At 40.1% G+C, this 18,676-nt stretch overlaps 1 protein-coding gene across 1 annotated transcript; it reads left to right on the top strand.

Annotated features, from left to right (window-relative positions):
• The first annotated feature begins 159 nt into the window (after window positions 1-159).
• On the top strand, window positions 160-2,313 carry psma8 (proteasome 20S subunit alpha 8). The gene is made up of 7 exons (XM_020921907.2): window positions 160-367; window positions 877-1,003; window positions 1,126-1,250; window positions 1,319-1,441; window positions 1,524-1,643; window positions 1,800-1,862; window positions 1,953-2,313. Exons 1-7 carry the CDS (start codon window positions 266-268, stop codon window positions 2,046-2,048), a joined length of 756 nt encoding a protein of 251 aa, XP_020777566.1. The 5' UTR covers window positions 160-265; the 3' UTR covers window positions 2,049-2,313.
• The last annotated feature ends 16,363 nt before the right edge of the window (window positions 2,314-18,676 follow it).

Genomic DNA, 18,676 nt, shown 5'->3' with positions numbered 1-18,676 from the left:
GAAAATGGTCGACATATATATTAGTTTCTTCTTTTCACAGATGAAAGGTTAGAACTGAATCAGTCTAATTTCTCATATAATTCATGTAAAAGTGTGTTTTTGAGCTTTTTGTTTATGTGCGGTTGGTTTGTCCCGGGGTCAGAGTTCACGCGCAGACTCAGTAGCTCTTCGCTTACAGCAGCGAAGCGGTCCGTGCTATCCATCCAGCTGAATCATTTAGTTCAACTCCTACTTTTTATTGTCATTGTACGTCTGCTATATTGCAATGGCGGCGAGATATGATAGAGCTATTACTGTCTTCTCTCCCGATGGCCATCTTTTCCAAGTGGAATATGCGCAAGAAGCTGTAAAGAAAGGCTCCACTGCCGTAAGTTAGAGATATTTTAGCACTGATGCTAAAGCTAACTATTCAAGCTAACGGGCTAACATGCTTTCTTTCATTAATCTCTAGTCCAACTATTATATTGTAAAACACGGAAAGGCAAAGTTAATTTTAAGATTATGTAGTTACTGCATACTGGTATTTACATCTATTACAAACTGCTAAAAGCACATTCGGTCTTGTCGCTGTGTCACTCTTGTCTTAGTTTCAGTTTCGATAAACTGAAACTAAGACTCCAGTGGGGCATTTGAGAATACTTGAATGTTTTTGGCTTTAAATTAAACAATATGGATTTATTATTTGTACTTGAGGACTAATTGCATGAGTGTGTTTAAATCTAATCTTTAAACGGTTACTGCCGTCTTCAAAAATACTCTTGTTCAATTACACCTGTTACCCACCCCTGGATATTTCAGTTTATGTCATTGCATGTATATTGTTACTTGAATTGCTATTGTTATCAAACTTCTCAAACCATGTCAATCTTCTTTTAGGTGGGAATCCGAGGTAAAGACATTGTTGTTCTTGGAGTGGAGAAGAAATCTGTAGCAAAGTTGCAGGAGGAAAGGACTGTCCGGAAGATCTGTGCACTTGATGAGCACGTCTGCATGGCATTTGCAGGTACATATATTAGGATATGTTCCTTTACAGCAGGCAAAGTTAATATAATGTTCTCAAACATATTTTGTTATTGTATGTTGTATATTAAATGTATATTAAAAATTTCCGTGTGCCTCTTTTAGGTTTAACAGCAGATGCTCGTATCGTGATAAACAGAGCCCGTGTTGAATGCCAAAGCCACAGGTTAACTGTCGAGGACCCTGTTACTGTTGAATACATCACACGCTACATTGCTACACTGAAACAGGTATGAAGGCTTTTTTTTTTTTGTTCATTATGTTATTGCTCTGGTTAATGTTTTTATTTTTTTGCTAGCGCTACACTCAAAGTAACGGGCGCAGACCATTTGGAATTTCAGCTTTAATTGTTGGCTTCGACTATGATGGGACCCCCAGGTTGTATCAAACTGATCCCTCAGGAACATACCATGCATGGAAGGTTGGGGAGATTAATTTTTGCTTAATACTTTGCTCATAGTCAAAACCTCAAAATTCTGACCTAAATGTTTTACAACCATTAGGCAAATGCTATCGGCAGAAGCGCTAAAACTGTCAGGGAGTTTCTGGAGAAGAACTACACAGATGAGGCTATTGCGGGAGACAATGAAACGATCAAGTTGGCCATTAAAGCCTTGCTCGAGGTAAAATTGTTCAGTCTTTGCATACTTTTTAACATTCACTGGAATGAAGTTTGTACTTTTCACTCTTTAAAATGTCATTGAGATACATTTTGAAATTCATTGCAGTGAAACTGTAACGCTCCTCCTAAATAATGACCATTATGTCCATATGTATAGGTGGTGCAGTCAGGTGGCAAAAACATTGAGCTCGCAGTTATCAGACGGAATCAGCCTCTCAAGGTATTGGGTGCTTTATGTGTGTTTTATTTACCTTGTTCATATTCAATCTACCTGAGTTGGATTTAAATGCAATTTCATGATGTCATGCAGATTTTGGAATCCAAAGAAATTGAGACCCTGGTAGCTGAAATTGAGAAAGAAAAGGAGGAAGAAGCAGAGAAGAAAAAGCAGAAAAAGTCCTCTTGAAGCCATTATCTGGTCCTTCTTATTGCACTTAGACTACAAATTATTCTTTAGGTTGCAGTTGGCATGAACGGGTTGATCATATTTGTTTCATACTTGAGTTACAACAATATTGTCACTTTCAGATCCAGCTCAAGTTATGATTTCTAACTTTTACTCCAGTTGTACGTTTTTGTATATTCTCAAGATGGTCCATTGATGCATTTGTCAAATGTTTGAAACAGTTTATACACATTCAGGATCATAAGCAAATAAATAATAAAATTTGTTTGTTTGTAAGTAGTTTTTATTACCTTTTTTGTAAACTGAAGAAGGTGTGCTTTATAAAAAAAACATCAATGCTACTTTAAAATGCAATGTGTATTTAATGAAGCTCGGCAGTGGATGTCAGCAGGGGGCAGTGCTGTTTCCTCTGTTCACCCACTTTGGTGTTTTAAAAAAAAAATACTTGAGCCACTGATTGTGCCTGTCCAATGCCCAAATAAAGACTTGTGCACGAAGGTGGTTATCCTGTGTTCTGCCAAATGTATCCACTACAGACTGTGCTGTGCTACAGTGTGCAAGATGGCATAAAGTCTTTATTATGACTATTCTCCCATGAATTTTATTTGAAAAACAAAAAAGCACGTTTGTATAATACAAAACTCACTACATAAAATGATGAGCTTGTCTTTAATGCTCACAAACTTTATGTCAGGAAAGCATATTGCTTCATAAAGCACTCACCTCTCCTGCTCATTTAAAACAAATTAGTGATGAGTGAACACAGTGTCTAATGGTGGCCCGACGAGACCCCCTTTCGCCGCTTTCCTTTTTTATTTCACCCTAAATTCGCTTATCAAGCAACCGCTGCTCTGAATTCTCAACGACACAATTATGGCCGGCGGTGTGGTGGGGCTGCTGCTTAATGGGATCCTGGCCTCAGACCCCAGTGGGAACTTTCAGTGACTTTAATCTGGGAGCCCTTTGAAAAGTTGTGCCGTGCTGTGCTGAAGAGCCCCGGGGGTTCCCTCTGACTCTCACCAAAGACATAATGGTGAATGGTAAAGTCCTTCATTTAGAGTCATCTCCCCGAGCCAGGATTTCCTTTCCTGAGTGGGTGCCCTGGCTGTCTTGACGAGAGCAATTGCACTTTCTCTGCAATTTGTCTTGTTTGGAGAGACTTAACAGAGGTGTGTGGTGTGGCAGATGTCAGGGTGCAATTAGGCAATAATGTCAAAAACTGCAGAAATATTTTGTACCTCATTCATATGAATAGTACTTTACCTCCTCCTAAGCATATGTATGTATTTTCAGAATAATTTACAATAAAGCTAACAATATTTTTACAATACCTTGAGAATGCCCAATATCATCTGTCCTCAAAGGTCAGCAGGGTTGCGCCTGTTAGTACTGGATGGGAGACCACTGGGCATACAAGGTGCCGTAGTGAGGTTACAGTGACTCGAGTGCATACTGTTGTGTTCTTGAGCAAGACACTTAACCCACCGTACCTTCCATGTTGAAGTATATATGTAAAAGCTAAGCAAGTGGGTTCAAGTGGGAATATCAGGTTTCATAGTGGGGTGGCAGTAGCTCTACACTGTTGTGTCCTTGGGTAAAACACTTCCCAGCCCAGCTTTTCTCAATTGTCGAAGTACACTGGTGTATAAAGAGAGGAGTTTGTAAGAGCAAAAGCGGGACAACAGATGGAAATTAGAGCGGCTACAATCTGGTGTTTTTACAGCACATATATCATGTTTGTTCATTACTGTCCACACCAAACAAATAATGATAATTTAAGTAGTTCTCAAGTGGGGAATCTGTTCTTTTCTTGGCATGCGTAGTAAGAAAATAAGAAAAAAATCAATGCTAAATTTTTGTACTTGTCTCAATCAGTATTCATAAATTGAAATTATTGCTATGTCTGTCATGAGAGTTGCCTTAAAAACAACCAACTAACTCAACAACTACCAAAAAAACTAGGTATGTGTACTTGGGCTTATCCTCCAGCAACAAAGATGGCCAGATCCATCTTCTTGTAGCTCAATACGGCTTATTCTATGCTGCTGTCAAGGCTCCCTCCCAGTCTTTTTTAAACTGCTCATGGAAGACTTTACTTTCTGTCTTCATCCTTAGTTTTATTTATATATTTGCCACAGCGCTCCAGGCCAAAGTCCATCTCTCTCATCACTGGCTTCAGCTCTTCATTAATGCAGAAAATAATGGCTTCACCAGAGGTCATCGGCAGCCCCGGGATTGGAATAGTGTGCAGTGCTCCGGGCTGTCCACTCTGTTTGTATGCACAGGCCGAGAGCTCCCAGGCCGAAAACACAAACAGCCCGTGGATTGGACTCCGTATTATGTGAGCACACAACAGACTCTTTTCAAAGCCCTATGTTGGTACATTCTGTCACGTTTGGTATCTGGAACGTGAATACAGGCATGTACAGAGTATTGGAGGAACAGTTGTTGTATATTGGGGGAATGGTTATTGTAGAGAAAATGGTTAGCAGTTGAAATGTATTTACCTTAAGTATACGCAATGCTGGTCATCCAAGAGATAAGCAATTGAGGTCAGTTTTGTTGACCAGAAAGTACCATAACATAAAATTAATAGATCAAATTAATACATTTACTGTTTTAAAGGTGCACTGTGCAACTTTTCTGGTTGAGATTATACTACTGCATGTTGTTACTGTTCCTGGGTTAGGGCTGCCAGGAATGTTCCAGACTGTAGCATTAATTTATTGCACAAAAATACACACAAGTATACACGCAAATAGTGGACATTTCGCACGAAAAGTTACACAATGCACCTTTAACTATAGAAATAAAGTGCATCTGAAGTTTGAGGCTATAAACATACATTGCAAAATATCAAAATATCAGTCAGAATATTTATTTATTTATTCATTCATTCATTCATTTAGTGTGTTTTTTTGTTCCAGAGCTTTTTTTTGTTTGTTTGTTTAGAGGAATCAACTCTCCCCTAAACTATTGTGTCGTTCTGTTTGTAGCAGTGGATTAATGCCCTGGCGGAGGTCTACAGATGCTAGGTTTTATTCTCCCTTTTTGAAAATGCACATTCCATTTGCAAATGACTGCAGCCTATCTTTCACATTATTCACATTATTCGGTTTGATAGAGTTCTACTTCCAAGCTATTTTTAAGGCATCTACATTTTTTGTCATTCTAATTCGCCTCCCGCCGGCCTTTTTTTTTTTTTTTTTCCAAATGCAGCCCCCTCTTGAGGTTTTTAAAAATCTGTCAGCTCTGAATGTCCTTAGGTCCAAATAAAGCAACCGCTCCAAGGGTAGACACACAGACACTCCATCCTGGGGGACTTGAGCCTACATTAGTCCACTTCTCTATTATTCTCTGATCATGTTCTCATCTTTCGCCACCAGAGGGCAGTGTTGCATCAAAGCAGCTTTCCCCCCCGCCGCATCATATCGTTTACACTTTCATCTCGCTTTGCATCCTTGCACAGATTGACAGAAAACGCTCCTCTTTAGCTATCAGTAAGCACAATCCGTTGGCATGTTTTTGTCTATACCGCTGTTGTAAAGGTCTTCTGTGAATACTACTTCAATGGGCGGCGCGGTTGTTTCGAAATTGTCAGATGAAAAATTCAACTTTGGTCGTGCCCCAGAGCCACGGCCAAGCTGTCAGAGTGAGTTGGGTCATAAAAGGCTACGCTATCCACACTGTCCTGTTTCAGCTCATCACATGTCTAGAATCCTTGCACCCCCACCCACCTACCCATCCACCACTGTTGGGTGTAGAAGATGGGGCCTGCCTCTCCTCATCAAGGCTCCAAGGGCTTTTGCAAGTGTAAAGTAAAGTTTGGGTTTACTTGGCTTACATATCCATAAGCGATCAAAATATGGTTCCTTTTAATGTTCTCTTTTAACTCGTAGCTTCAGGGAGACATTCTGAATATCATTCTATTATCTTGTATCGCACATCTCATCTCCTCCATCCTTAAATCTCTCCATTCGCGCTTCTTTCACACAGCTTCACTTCAATAATGGGAAGTCTTATTTTTGAACGAAATATATGATCAAATACAACCACTGACGAAGTTGAGTAAACAGTGATCCGAATGGGCTAGACATGGATCCTGGAGAAACGATTCGAAGCAAATGGACAAGTTGAAATTCAAAGAAACAAGACCATATCAAATAGCCAAGGGGTGACCAAAGTAGAGCTGGGAATCACGATATGGCGATACATGCAATAATCGATATTCTGCACATGATATATTGCTGTTTTTTAAAGGACCAAACACATTTTAGCAACATTATTTCTATATTTTTCCTTCCACTAAATAAACAACAAAACTGTAGTCACAAAAAAACATTGCTAAAACATACCAAAAAATACTCTTGGCAATATATCAATACAGCAGTCCACGATAACAATACTGTATCACAAATTTAGTATCACAGTATAGAGATATTTCAGTATTTTTGCACACTCCTAATCAAAAGCTGCAGGGTATTATACTTGAATCATTGTTGTGTTTGTTTTTGTTTGATAAATAGGCCTAACCTAGTCTGAAGTCAAGCTAATTGGAAACAAATCTATGCTGAATATGTTTTTATGATAGCTCTGGCCACTGTCCAAAGTGTACCTCTATTTTAATGTTTATTGTTACTGGACAGGTTCCAACCATTTGTACCCTGGCAGGCAAAAGATGATTGAATGAAAAGTTTGATACTGTAACGGGATAATTGAGTAAAAATTTGCTAGATGTGCAAGATATTGCAAGGAAGGACTAAAGTTTAGGTCATTTCATTGCAGATGGGGATAAGGAAGAGTAAGCTGAGTAACAGGCAAGCAACATAGACTGTAAAGAAGTGGATTACAGGAGCCTAACGTCACCCATAGCTCCAGTCAAATGAAGCTCACAAGGCTAGTAGTTATAGGAGTAAATTTGGAGCCAGTTCCATATTCTGATATATTATTTACAGACAGCAAAATAAAAACAACAGGATCATGTAGAGTGGGTTATTACAAACATTTTAAGACCAAAATGACGAGGCTCACTGCAGCAGTTACGGAGAGAGAGGTGACAATTATCCAATGTAAAGTCAAATGGAGCCAAAGTCAATGGAGCTGAGGCTAGTGGCATTAGCTACATCCATTTATACATAGACTATAAACCGGAATAAGTTACCAGAACTCAAAAATATTGAGGCAATCGATTGCCTCAATTATTTTAAGTTGATGAAGTTGAAGTTGAAGTTAAAAGATTGGATAGCTTGCTACTTGTACCTTTTGATAACAGCTGAATTAAAAGTTCTCATTCAGCTCAACTCAAATATTTGCAGATAGTTTTCAAACCATTGGAATGATTTAATTACATTTCAGTTTTATATGCAATCCATGATTTTACACACACATTGTACACACAATCCAGTATATCTACACACATTATACACACCGTAGGAGAGAGATACAAACCCAGGTTTCCCACGTGAAAATCAGGGGATTTACTAGTCTAATCAATATTATATAATATGTACATAATTCAGTAACTCATACATACTTACATACATTGCACATTATAATATGCACATAGTACATTATACACACATTAGATATTATTTTTTAACTACTTAATTCTACTAAATTGTATCTCATCTATGTTACGCTCACTTATACCCACAATAGTTCCATTTTTAAAATTACTCAAAAAGAAGAACATGTTACAGCAACTTGACATAATGAAGTTAGTAGGATTATTTCAAAAACTTTGAGTATACACAACTTAATTTATTTAATTACTCTGAATGTTATGGTTTACAGTGTATAATCTGTGGCAAGCAAGGAAATGGTATAGAAATGTGACTGAGAAGTACATCATGAAGGAATCTCAATATTTGAAAAGGTGTTTATTTGTATGGTATGTTCTGGTTTGTGTCTATTCAAATTTACATTGTTACTGATAGTACTTATTTATAGCCCACATATTTGTTATTGTTTACCTTTAAGATTGGCCTTTAATACGGCATAGTTTGAAGTTGCCCCTTTCGGAGTCACCTGTCAAAGCTCGAATCTCTCACAAGAACATACATGGAGAGCGGACACAATTTGCCCAAGGATAGATGGGAAGGAATAGGCAAAAGAAGGAGTCAGACGGCACTAAAAACAATTCTGACTGAGGGCGAATGACCCTGGGCAAGGAGGGCTCTGCGGGCTGTGGCAGGAGCCAGTCACACACATCACATAGCATTACTCGGGATGGGGTTACAAGAAAATGTCAGCCGACGCATAAGGAGGAACCATCGGCCCATAGGATAATTCGATTGCCTGAGGGGAAGTGCAATCTTGCGTTCCCACGATTCTTCACTATCCACCCACACCCTCTTTTCAATGTTTTTTTGAAAGAAATCATTCCATTCTCTCTTATTTTATGTTTTCAATTTGGTTGTTTGCTTTCATACTAGTGTTTTGTTTTATTATAAAGTTACTGTGTTCTTGTCGCAGTGGGTTGGAGTACTATCCCTCTTCTCTCTCCCCCATGGGATTTTTCCAGGCAAATGGTTCATAGCGTGGCCTGTGATGCCTGATTTTTGTTTCAATACGTTTTTCCTCCCACTCTTGCATATTCCAAGTCCCATCTCTGGTTATGGTACAAATTATGTCCCTGCAAGAACAGCTCCGGCGGCAGATGGTGTCAAGATGCGTAGAACGTGGAATGGTGCGTTTAAGCAGATGTTAGCATACACATTAGCGCTACCTTACAGTTCTCTGTTTGGGAGAGAAACAGGCAAAGGGGAGGCAGGCGAGAGAGAGTTCAGCGTGGATATGTGAGTGTGTCTGACAGAGAGGACAGCCCCGCAGGCAGGTCCCAGCCCTTCAGCACCAAAAATGACACATGACTGCTTTGACTTTTGTCATCGCCATCTCCCTCCGCCTCCAGACTTTAGCCGCTAACACACAACAGCACTAGCACAGACACACACAGGGAGACACACATGGTCACACACTGTATACTGCTTAGATTACATTATCTTTATCCTCGGGACATGAGCCCTCCTTGTTGGATGACATTTGGGCTTGTGCAGCACTAAGGTTACCTTTCTTTGCCCCTGAGTTAAAGATGCCTGTCTCTAGCATGCATTGGAAATGAAGGACGGGGGGTGAAGGAAAAAAATCAGATGAGAAAGATTTCCAAAAGCACTTTGATCAGAGGCATCAACAGTCACGCACAAACTTGTTAAGCAGTATGTAAATTTGGGCTGATACTGAATAAAGTTGCCAGAATGGCATGAATCCATTGTGCTGCGATGATCAAAATAAAAGAGGGCTTCATATGCTCCAGGGCAAGAAAGTCACAGACATGAAGGTTTTTTTCTACAAAGGGGCTGATGGGATGCAGAGGAGAGAAGGAGGGGAGCGAAATGAAAGATAGGGTAAAGCCTGCGAGGATCTCAATCTAAATTAGCAGAGTAGGAGCAAGAGTGTGCTGAGTGAGACGTATAATTAAAAGCAAAGCAGTAAAAACATCATTCACTCACCAGATGGGTTTCTCTACGATGTTAAGGTACCACAATATTGTTAAAGTGCTTCAATCTCTCTGGTCGTTTCTCAGAGCATTTTTCTCCAACCATCTCCTCGCTCCTCCATCTCCACAGCCCGGCCTTTCTTCTTGCCTGACACTCAGAGATGAATAGACGGTGTCACGGAGACTCTTGTAGCCTGTCAGCTTTTAAACAAACTGTTAGCACTGGGATCGCTTTCACAACAAGTGAAAGTGTGGGGTGGAATTGCAGCGCTGTCTGGATTCTGTCTGTAAATAAGTGTTGAGAACAAAAAGAATACTTAACAATGCCAAATCAAGTATCAAAATAGTGTCAACACAACTTCTCAGTTCATCAACCTAAGAAATATTCCATCTTCAATGCATCTTAAGGGGAGTGCAGTTGTTCAGTTGTCTAAATGTAGTAGCCTATGTTGGTATATGGTAGAAACAACTCTAAAAGAGAAAGCAGGCCTCCAGAAAGATGTTAACGTAAGTTTGTGGTGTCACAATACAAACATTTCAATGTTGCTTCCAAAAAAACAAAAAAAACCTCTTTATTTATATAATAGAATGCATTAAATAACAGTACTTTCTTTTATATTACCATGTGCTCTTATAGTTGTGTAATCCTTCAGTTGTACAGGTAGATGCCATAGTGGTACATACAGAGGCGGCGCTACCTTTAGGCAACACTAGGCGGCCGCCTAGGGCCCCCAAACCTGGAGGGGTCCCTAACCAAATGCCCTCAGTGCCACTAATGGCCGAGGCCTCAGAGCAATTAGATTTTTTTATCAATATGACATTAAATGAGAGTGGTTTACTTTTAAATGACACTATCAACATAGTGTTTGATTGTCAAATCTATTTTAACTGTCAAAGCAATTCCCCCCTTTTACGTTATTAGTCAGCTTGACCCTGATTTGAACATAATCATAGCAAAATCTTAATCATATATAATGGATGTAAACAAAAATGTAATTGTACTAATTAATACATAAATAAATAAAAAAAAAAATAAAAAACCACTTTCAGCTGAGGACGATCTAACTAATTAGACAGGTTTCCAATCCACCCTAATTCAAATAAAGATGTGCGTGTCTCATGAACAACAGGAAAAAACAGACAACCCGAACAAAATGCATTATAATGAGGGCCCCAAACTCAAGTTTGCCTAGGGCCCCAAATTGTCAACTCCGCCACTGGGTCTATGTGATCTTACATGTGTTCTGATACAGCTCAGATCGTTCTAAATTCAAGAAAGGTGAATTTCCATCTTGTGAAAGTGACTTTTTAGTATTGATACCTGCTCAGATGAGTGTCTAGTTTTGATACCAGTTTTAGAATCGATTAGTGTGATGACGTTTGACTTCACAATCAAATCTGGCATTGAACTGCTATGAAGCAGTTGTCAACATTTCATATTCACTATCTCCCCATTTTTGAGCAGATTCCACCAAACGCACTTTAGATTCCTTCGGCACTTTGATTGCAGCCCCGCTCTGCATCATGTCACAATGCTAACAGTTTTATTAGCTCTGGCGCTGCATCTGTAGCCAAATGTCTATGGCGGGAAGTCTTCATTTCTGAGGGGCACTTTCTCTCTCTCTACTATTACATCTGTCCTCCCTTTTCACAAATGTCTCTGCACTAAAAAAAACCCAAACAATTCTGATTTTTGTGGGTAAGAGACAGAGAGAGAAACAGCCCCAATGGCCCCTCAGGTGTGCTCTTGCTTTCTTGCACCTGCACCAGTCTCTCAAGTCCTTGTGAGTCCCTCCACACACAATGGAGACAGGCAGTGCATCGTGGCCCGTGGCGCCTCTCTCCAGCTGAGAGTCACCATCTCTCCAGAGGACAAGAGGAGGAAGACTGCCAGCGCTAACAACTGATGCTGGCAGATAAAGAGGCAAGATACGCCCAGGGAGAGTGCCTTGGCCAATGCGAGCTTTGCCCCCGCGTTCACTCACGCTTCCTCCAGCTCCCAGATAAGTGCCATATACAGCTACAGCAGAGGAGGGTGCAGAGAAAGGACGAAACAGGGACAGAAAGTTGAGGTAGTAATTGTTGTGTAGTTAGTGTGATAAAGTTAAGCAGGTAGCAGGAGAAATAATTAGTGTGGTTTATAATGTCATGAAGATTGTACTTCTGAACTTTGAACTAGCATTCAAAGACCTACTGTGCTTTTATCTGCTATATAGCTATAATCTATGACACCCATGGATCATTATGTTGTAATTTGCACATTTTAAATCACAATATTCATCTAAAACGCTTGAAAATTCAGTTGCACATTGGTGTGCAGTAAACGCCATAACAACAAAGCAGTGGATTTTTTATTTTTATTTTTTTCTACCAAAATGGCTGTGCAACACTGTGTATCACTGATATAAGATGGAGAAACATTGATTGGTAAGGTGGCATCTTGAAAATAAACGATTATCGATTGCTCATGCACAAATCACTCCAAATACAACTTTGGGTAAGTAAATGGTGAGGACAACAACTATAATGTGGTTAGAAGCACTAAAAAAATCTGTTTTGCATAATAGGTCTGCTTTAAAGTTGTTATATCAAGCTAAATCAACCCAACAGACTTTTACTGTCTGAAAAAAGTGAAAGACATTGCTAGTATATTTTAAATGATTTGAAGCAGACCAATTTTCCTATGCATTACTAGCATCATAATCATTTGTTGGGGTTGGTTTATGAGTTTTCACAAATTTCAGAGGCCAGCACAAAGTTTTGCCATCATGATATGCTGACAACAACTAGCATGTTAAAAGCGCACTTGACAATAAGACGTTAAACACAGTAGTCTTTTGACCCTAGCTGCTTTTACAATATATTGGGGGAAAAACTAATTTTACGCTATTACATGAAAAACATTGCATACAGCCTCTTTAATCATGTTATACTTTGGTTCAAAAGATTTGCTCATTCACTAGAGCTCAAAATAATAATTTTGTTGGTACAAACATCCAGCAGCAGCAAAGCACCTTAAAACAGACATCCTATTTTAAAGAATGTACACGTCTTCTGTATGGCTAGCGCTCTCTCTTTACATAATTTTATTGTAAATGGGGAACACATTAGTATGGACATAGCCCACGGTTTGTTTTCTGCTGGGCTCTGTTCTGCTCATAGTAACTGCACTAACCTCTCTTTGTGCGGTCAGCCATATTGTATAGGGTTGCACTGACCACATGTCTAAGTATTCATGTCTCTGTATAAGGACCAGGCCCTGGTTCCCTCTGTGGGCTAAACTGTGCCGGTCATCTGCGGTCATGGCAGTCGGAGCAGAAGCTAAAGCTTGTTTGGGCCTTTTTAATATGCTGTAATGTAGCAGTGTCAGGCGGGATGACCCAGCAGCGGATCAGGGGAGCTCTCACACTCCCGCAGGCGCTTGAGTACACAGCAATTCGCCAGACCACAGATGGGAACCACCAGGAGAAGTCCTTATGCAATTATATGAACATTTGAACTGCATCAGGACAATACTTGAAGCTCCAGTTACACATTTGAGGAATGCACAATGGTATACTGCAAAATTATATTACAGTCAATATTTTGGGCAGTGTCTTCTGCCAGTGGATCATATTGCATATGTTTGGAAAAAAATACAATAAAACTGGGAGAGTACAGGCAAACTCTATAAAAGTCAACTGAATGTAACCATAGAGATGAAGTTCAAGAAAGGTTCTGACACATTTAAGTTATCAGTTTATGTCATGTTAAACATCCCTAAAACCCATTTCCTTTCATGTGTCAATTTCATTTGCCAGTTTAAGGAAGAAAATGTTTTTGCTGCTTGATCTTTGTATGGCATTTATTATCTTGCTAGCTTTTCCACTTGGTGCACTATGGCTATGTAACTTTTTAAATGCAGGGCCCATGTTGTCTCTCCAGAGAGACAAGATGCTAGATCTTGTCTCTCTGGAGATGATATGTTTCACAGACGGCATTAAAATGATCTAAAATGACAGCACGGGTCCAAGTTACAGTCCAGATCTGCGAACAGGTGACCCTACTCACAGTAATGCATGTTTTTCAGTTGATTTTTTATTAAAAAAAAACCAAAAAACACACACCTGTAATTGAACAAATGTAAAGTAAGTGCAATACTGTTAAACATTCCAGTCAAAGTAATAACTTCTCCAAGGAGACAAGCAGCCAGCATAAATTTCCATTGTACTAGTGCATCTTTAATAATAAAACTATTACTTAAATATATTGAATTACACCTGGACAATGTCTGTTCTCCAAATCCTATATGGTATTTCCTGATTTGCATAGTTTGTCCTCTCCTAATCCATCCCAGCAACAGGGCCCATTGTGTGTGTGGTCCACCAGAGCCCAGTATTTGTCCTGAGAAAGACCTTGATAGGAATGGGGCCTGAGTAGGAGCGCTTATTTTATTCTCCTCTAGGCCGCTGCGGGCTATGGCTGTATTAATGCAATGGCAGGGATCTTTTGAAGTTGTGACTTTATGAGACAAAAGCTAATTTCCTTTCCTTTGTTCATTATCGAGAGAGACTTCCAGCCGGGCGGAAAGCATGCTGTGCTAATTATTCCATTCATGAGTCGTCTCCAAAGTATGTAATGGATTTCAGTGGGCTTTTCACAGGTAAGCAGTGTGATACGATGCACACTGTCAACACGAAGCCTGGTCCTGATTATTCCGCTGGGAGACGTGAAGCCCGATGGATAAGATGAGCAAATCAATGGGAGCTTTTATGGAGCACCTGAAGGCAGCTTGCAGCAATTTCATAATGTTATAAGGCTTGTAAGGGCCTTAGCCAATGTGTTCCTATACCGTTTACTCAATGGGAAATATGTCAGATCAAGTAAGGTTGAAACATGTAGTGTGTAGTTGATGAGAATGCGCAAAGCCTTCATAAAGTTCATAACATCACAAAGTAAGGGTTGGTTTCTTGGAAAGCAGAATTGTGTTTCACTATTATAACAGAATTAAGGAAATATTATGCTCTCGAGTACTTTGCATATTTGAACTTAAACTCTGTCTGAAAATAGACATGATTTGTGTATGAGGTATGTTGTCATCTGCTGGCAGTGGAAGAAATCACAATCTCTAGTGGTATCTTTTTCTGACATGCTAACTAAAACTAGCCTCATTCATCAGCTGGCTTCATTTCGTGGAAACCCTCTGACCTTGCAGTATTAGGATTCATTTGCTTGACGGTAGGCAGGTACATTTTTTTATTTAACCAATCGCTGCTATTTGGTTGTGAAGTATATAATGTGCCAAATTCCGTAGGAAGAAGGGCAATAACGTCTTTCCCCTTGAAAAAATTCACCAAACATTCTCTTTGTTCCGGCTTTAAATCCTCGATCTCGGGAATTGTTGCCAACACAGAATGTCTGGCTTCGTCTACATCCATCTCGACCTCTTTGTTTACTGTTGTGCTCTACCACAAAAGGGACCCAGACAGTCACTTGAGTTTGACATCATAGCTTCACAGCTCTTTGCTGACTGCCTGGTGTGTGGTCTACAACTTCCGGGGTTCTTGAAAACCATTTAGTGAGAGAGAAATGAAATTGGGCGGTGGCACTAGGTGGCACCAGCCTGGCTAAACCAAAACATCCAGTTGCACACACACTCCACACTTTTACCTTTTAAATAACAAAACTAGGAATTTCAAAATTTAGGGGATGTAAGCTGCTGCTCTAACAACTTATTCAGACACAATATCACATGAGGTTGGCACATATTTTAAGCTGTTTGAGCTGCTTGTTACACCAAGTACAGTATGGTGTATTGCGGTGCGTATCTGAGTACAGGAAACTCATAGCTAATTCTTTCTGCATCTAACCTTGCATTAGGTGTAACCCAGCATGACTTGTTTCTACCTCTTACAAAGCCTATTGCAAAGCCAAATTGTTGTATTTCAGTATAGATTGACTTAAGGCGTTATAGAACTGCTACATCCCTGTCTTTAGCCTTTGACATGGGCAATTTCTTTTTTTTTTACTGTACTCAAACTTGGATGGACTTGGAAACTTGGATTCCAATTATGTTGCAAACTCCAGTTAGTACTCTGAAAATATTTTACTAGTAAAGTTTAGTGGCACATACAGAGAAACAGATTTCCTCCTCCGAGCTTCTTCCTGTACCAAACCAGGGCCAACCAACTCCTAAAACACTATAGGGACTATTGACAGAATGTTGCTAATTATGATAATGTATGTTAGCTATAGGCAAATATGAAAATTCCAAAGTAAACTTAAATCAAGTCTTGTGTATTAACGGAAGAACAAATATTGCCTCATTGCACACTGCTCCGAACCACTTTGCAACCTGTACCCAGTTTTGACAAATGACTTTAGGAGTTAGTGAGTTAGGCAAGAAACGTAATGGGATTTCCATCTTTCCCTGAACCAGTACTTGGCAGCGCATGAAGGCAAATGGCAAAACACTTCACTTTACATCTGTAGCTTCTTCCACCCACAACACCTGAGCCCTCTCTTCTCAGCTCTCTGCTCCACGACATGATGCGCTCGCCCCCCATCCATGTTCAATCCGCGCCCTGCCACTCAGAGTTACATCAGATGGCAATGGAAAAAGGTGTGTGGAATGGCAATACAGGTCCAAAGCAAATAGACGCACGGTTTCACTTTGGTTTGGTCATATATTCTAAATGCCTGGCCAACCAAAACCGCACGCTTTGACAATACTCTGCAAAGACGAATGGGTGTGGAGCTATATCTCGTCTCCATGGTTTCCAATTGGTGTGATTGACAGGCAGATTAGTCAATCAAAAACGCATGATCAGTTTGGGGCAAAACAAACACGGTGGCTCATGAGGGAAAAAGGAAAAGAAAATAACAACACAAATACCAGTAGAAATAACAAGCAAAGCGCTGAACTTTTAATTATCTCAGGTAAAATACGTTAATTTGTTCTGAATGAATTCTCGAGAGTCTACTGTATTTGAGCGACCATTCCAAGTTAGGTCAATTGTTTGTCCCCTTTTTTTGGTCCAGATTTAGAACCTTCTGCACTCATACAGGATGTAGGGGAAATTTCCTGGTTGTTTATTTTAGTTGGTTAGAGTCTCATAAGAACTCATTTGATGTGGCATTCTGCAATGACGTCGCCCCTTTTGTTGTTCAGAGTTGCAGTTATATTGATGATGGAAAAGTTTAACCACTGGCAACACTGGCTCATTCTTCTCCAGCACACTTAAGATCTGTAATCTGTGGCGGTGGCCCATGAAACTGATGTTTCACACACTGCCCCATAATTCTAGACCAATGTATCCTGGCACCCAACCATATCTTGGACTTTGCCCATGCCAACAGTAAGAATTCACCCTGTGTGTTTTTGAACATGCAGAACATTCAATTGAGGCATATATTTATTTTAGGTGTCACTTTGTTTGATTATTCAGTATGTTAATAATGGAACTGTATGTAAGATATTTGTATATCATATACCATTGATTTCATAAACCTGTGACTCCAGATAAGAGGTAAACAAATCCAATATAGCTCTCACTAATTACAGTTGTAATGTTAATTCATTCTTAATTACAAAAACATTGGACACGACGTCCCATTTATTTATGCTATAATTTGGTGTTTTTGTTCTCAGGACAATTATCCAATCATAAAGAAGAATGAGTCCCACACAAGTCTCTCAGGTCTCTCTGATCTGAATTCTCACTACCTAAACCCCAGCCCTAGAAGCCAGTCATCACTCAGTCCTCGTGCAGCCTCTGCAGCACAGAGATGGAATTCTGAAGTTTCTGAGTTTTCACATGAGGAATGGTCTGTCTATATACTGACACCTACACTGGCAACCATAGACTATATAAAAAAGTGGACTAAGTGAGTGTGATGTCACCCCAGTGTTCAGTGCCACTGGAATGAAGCTCGCAATGCTCATTTACAGGAACAAATTTGGAACCAGACTTTATATTAATTCAGTTTTATTAATTGAATAGGATTTTTTTGACAGACAGCGAAATAAAATCACCAGGATCATGTAGAACAGGTTAATATGAACATTTTAAGACCAAAATGACGAAGCTCACACCAGCTATTACAGAGAGAGGCGTGACAATATTCCAATGTGTATGACTGGGAGCCAGGGTCAGAAGGAGCCGGAAGAGCTCGCATGTGAACTTACAGTCTGTGCTTACCTTAATAAAAGTAAGAACACAGATTACATCCAGTTCCACTGTCTGTCCTCTTCCCTATCAGCTATGACCAAAGCAAGAACCATTAGTTAATTATTATTGTTAATTAATTGGACTCTGCATTTCTGCACAGTTTGATAACACTGCTACTCCTCAACGTGACCCTTAACATGGTTGTTCGACCTGCTCTCTGCCACCTGGACTTAGATCAGCCGCCAATAGAAAAGGTGTACAAAGTCGTAAACAAGTAGCACCTGCCCCTCTCTCCTCCACCCCCTCCAACTCTTTGTTTGTGCTCATTTTATTCGCCGTGCGACTCAGGTCAAGGTTTACCCTCACACACCATTTCCCCCACACAGCCGCCCGGGGGAGGAACACTGGCGGCCCCAGGCAAGGGCACACAGCCCCCAACAAAATGGCCGCCTCTCCCCAACCTAGAAGGACGACTAGCCACACATGGTTGGATTTTATCTCTTCCTCCCTTTATTGATTTCTGTCCATAGCAAGGTATATGTCTAATAACTGCTAAATTTAATCGAGCAACGTAAGAAAAACTACTCATTTGTTCTTCCCCGTAGTGTAAGTGTTCATTTGGAGAGTCTGATACTAACCCTGGCTAGGAGCGAGTGCTGGATTTTTAGCTGTAAATGGAAATCGCCTGTGGGCTTTTCATTTTCTGGGCCCAGACGTTCCCTTCATGGTGTCGGAGCCCTTGTGTTCACAGAGTTCATGTTTCGCCGTGGGGCAGTTTTTTTTCTTCTTTTTTATTTTGTTTTATCTCATAGCTTAGACTAGCAGGGCTTTAAACTCCCCAAGGACTCCTGCGTAGCAACAGCGGAGATCAACAGAGTAAGTTTGTTTATGTTGGCCGTGTCCGCATGTTGTCGACTTATACATTTCTCAGTCTCCATTTCCTGCCTCTCCTTGCCCCAGGGGAGAGCAGTCCTCTAATTGGA

This window comes from Boleophthalmus pectinirostris, unplaced genomic scaffold, assembly GCF_026225935.1.
Source record: "Boleophthalmus pectinirostris isolate CB_2022bp ecotype Guang Dong unplaced genomic scaffold, ASM2622593v1 HiC_scaffold_16, whole genome shotgun sequence".
Lineage (NCBI taxonomy): Eukaryota > Metazoa > Chordata > Actinopteri > Gobiiformes > Gobiidae > Boleophthalmus > Boleophthalmus pectinirostris.
This window is presented reverse-complemented; position numbering and strand designations above follow the sequence as displayed.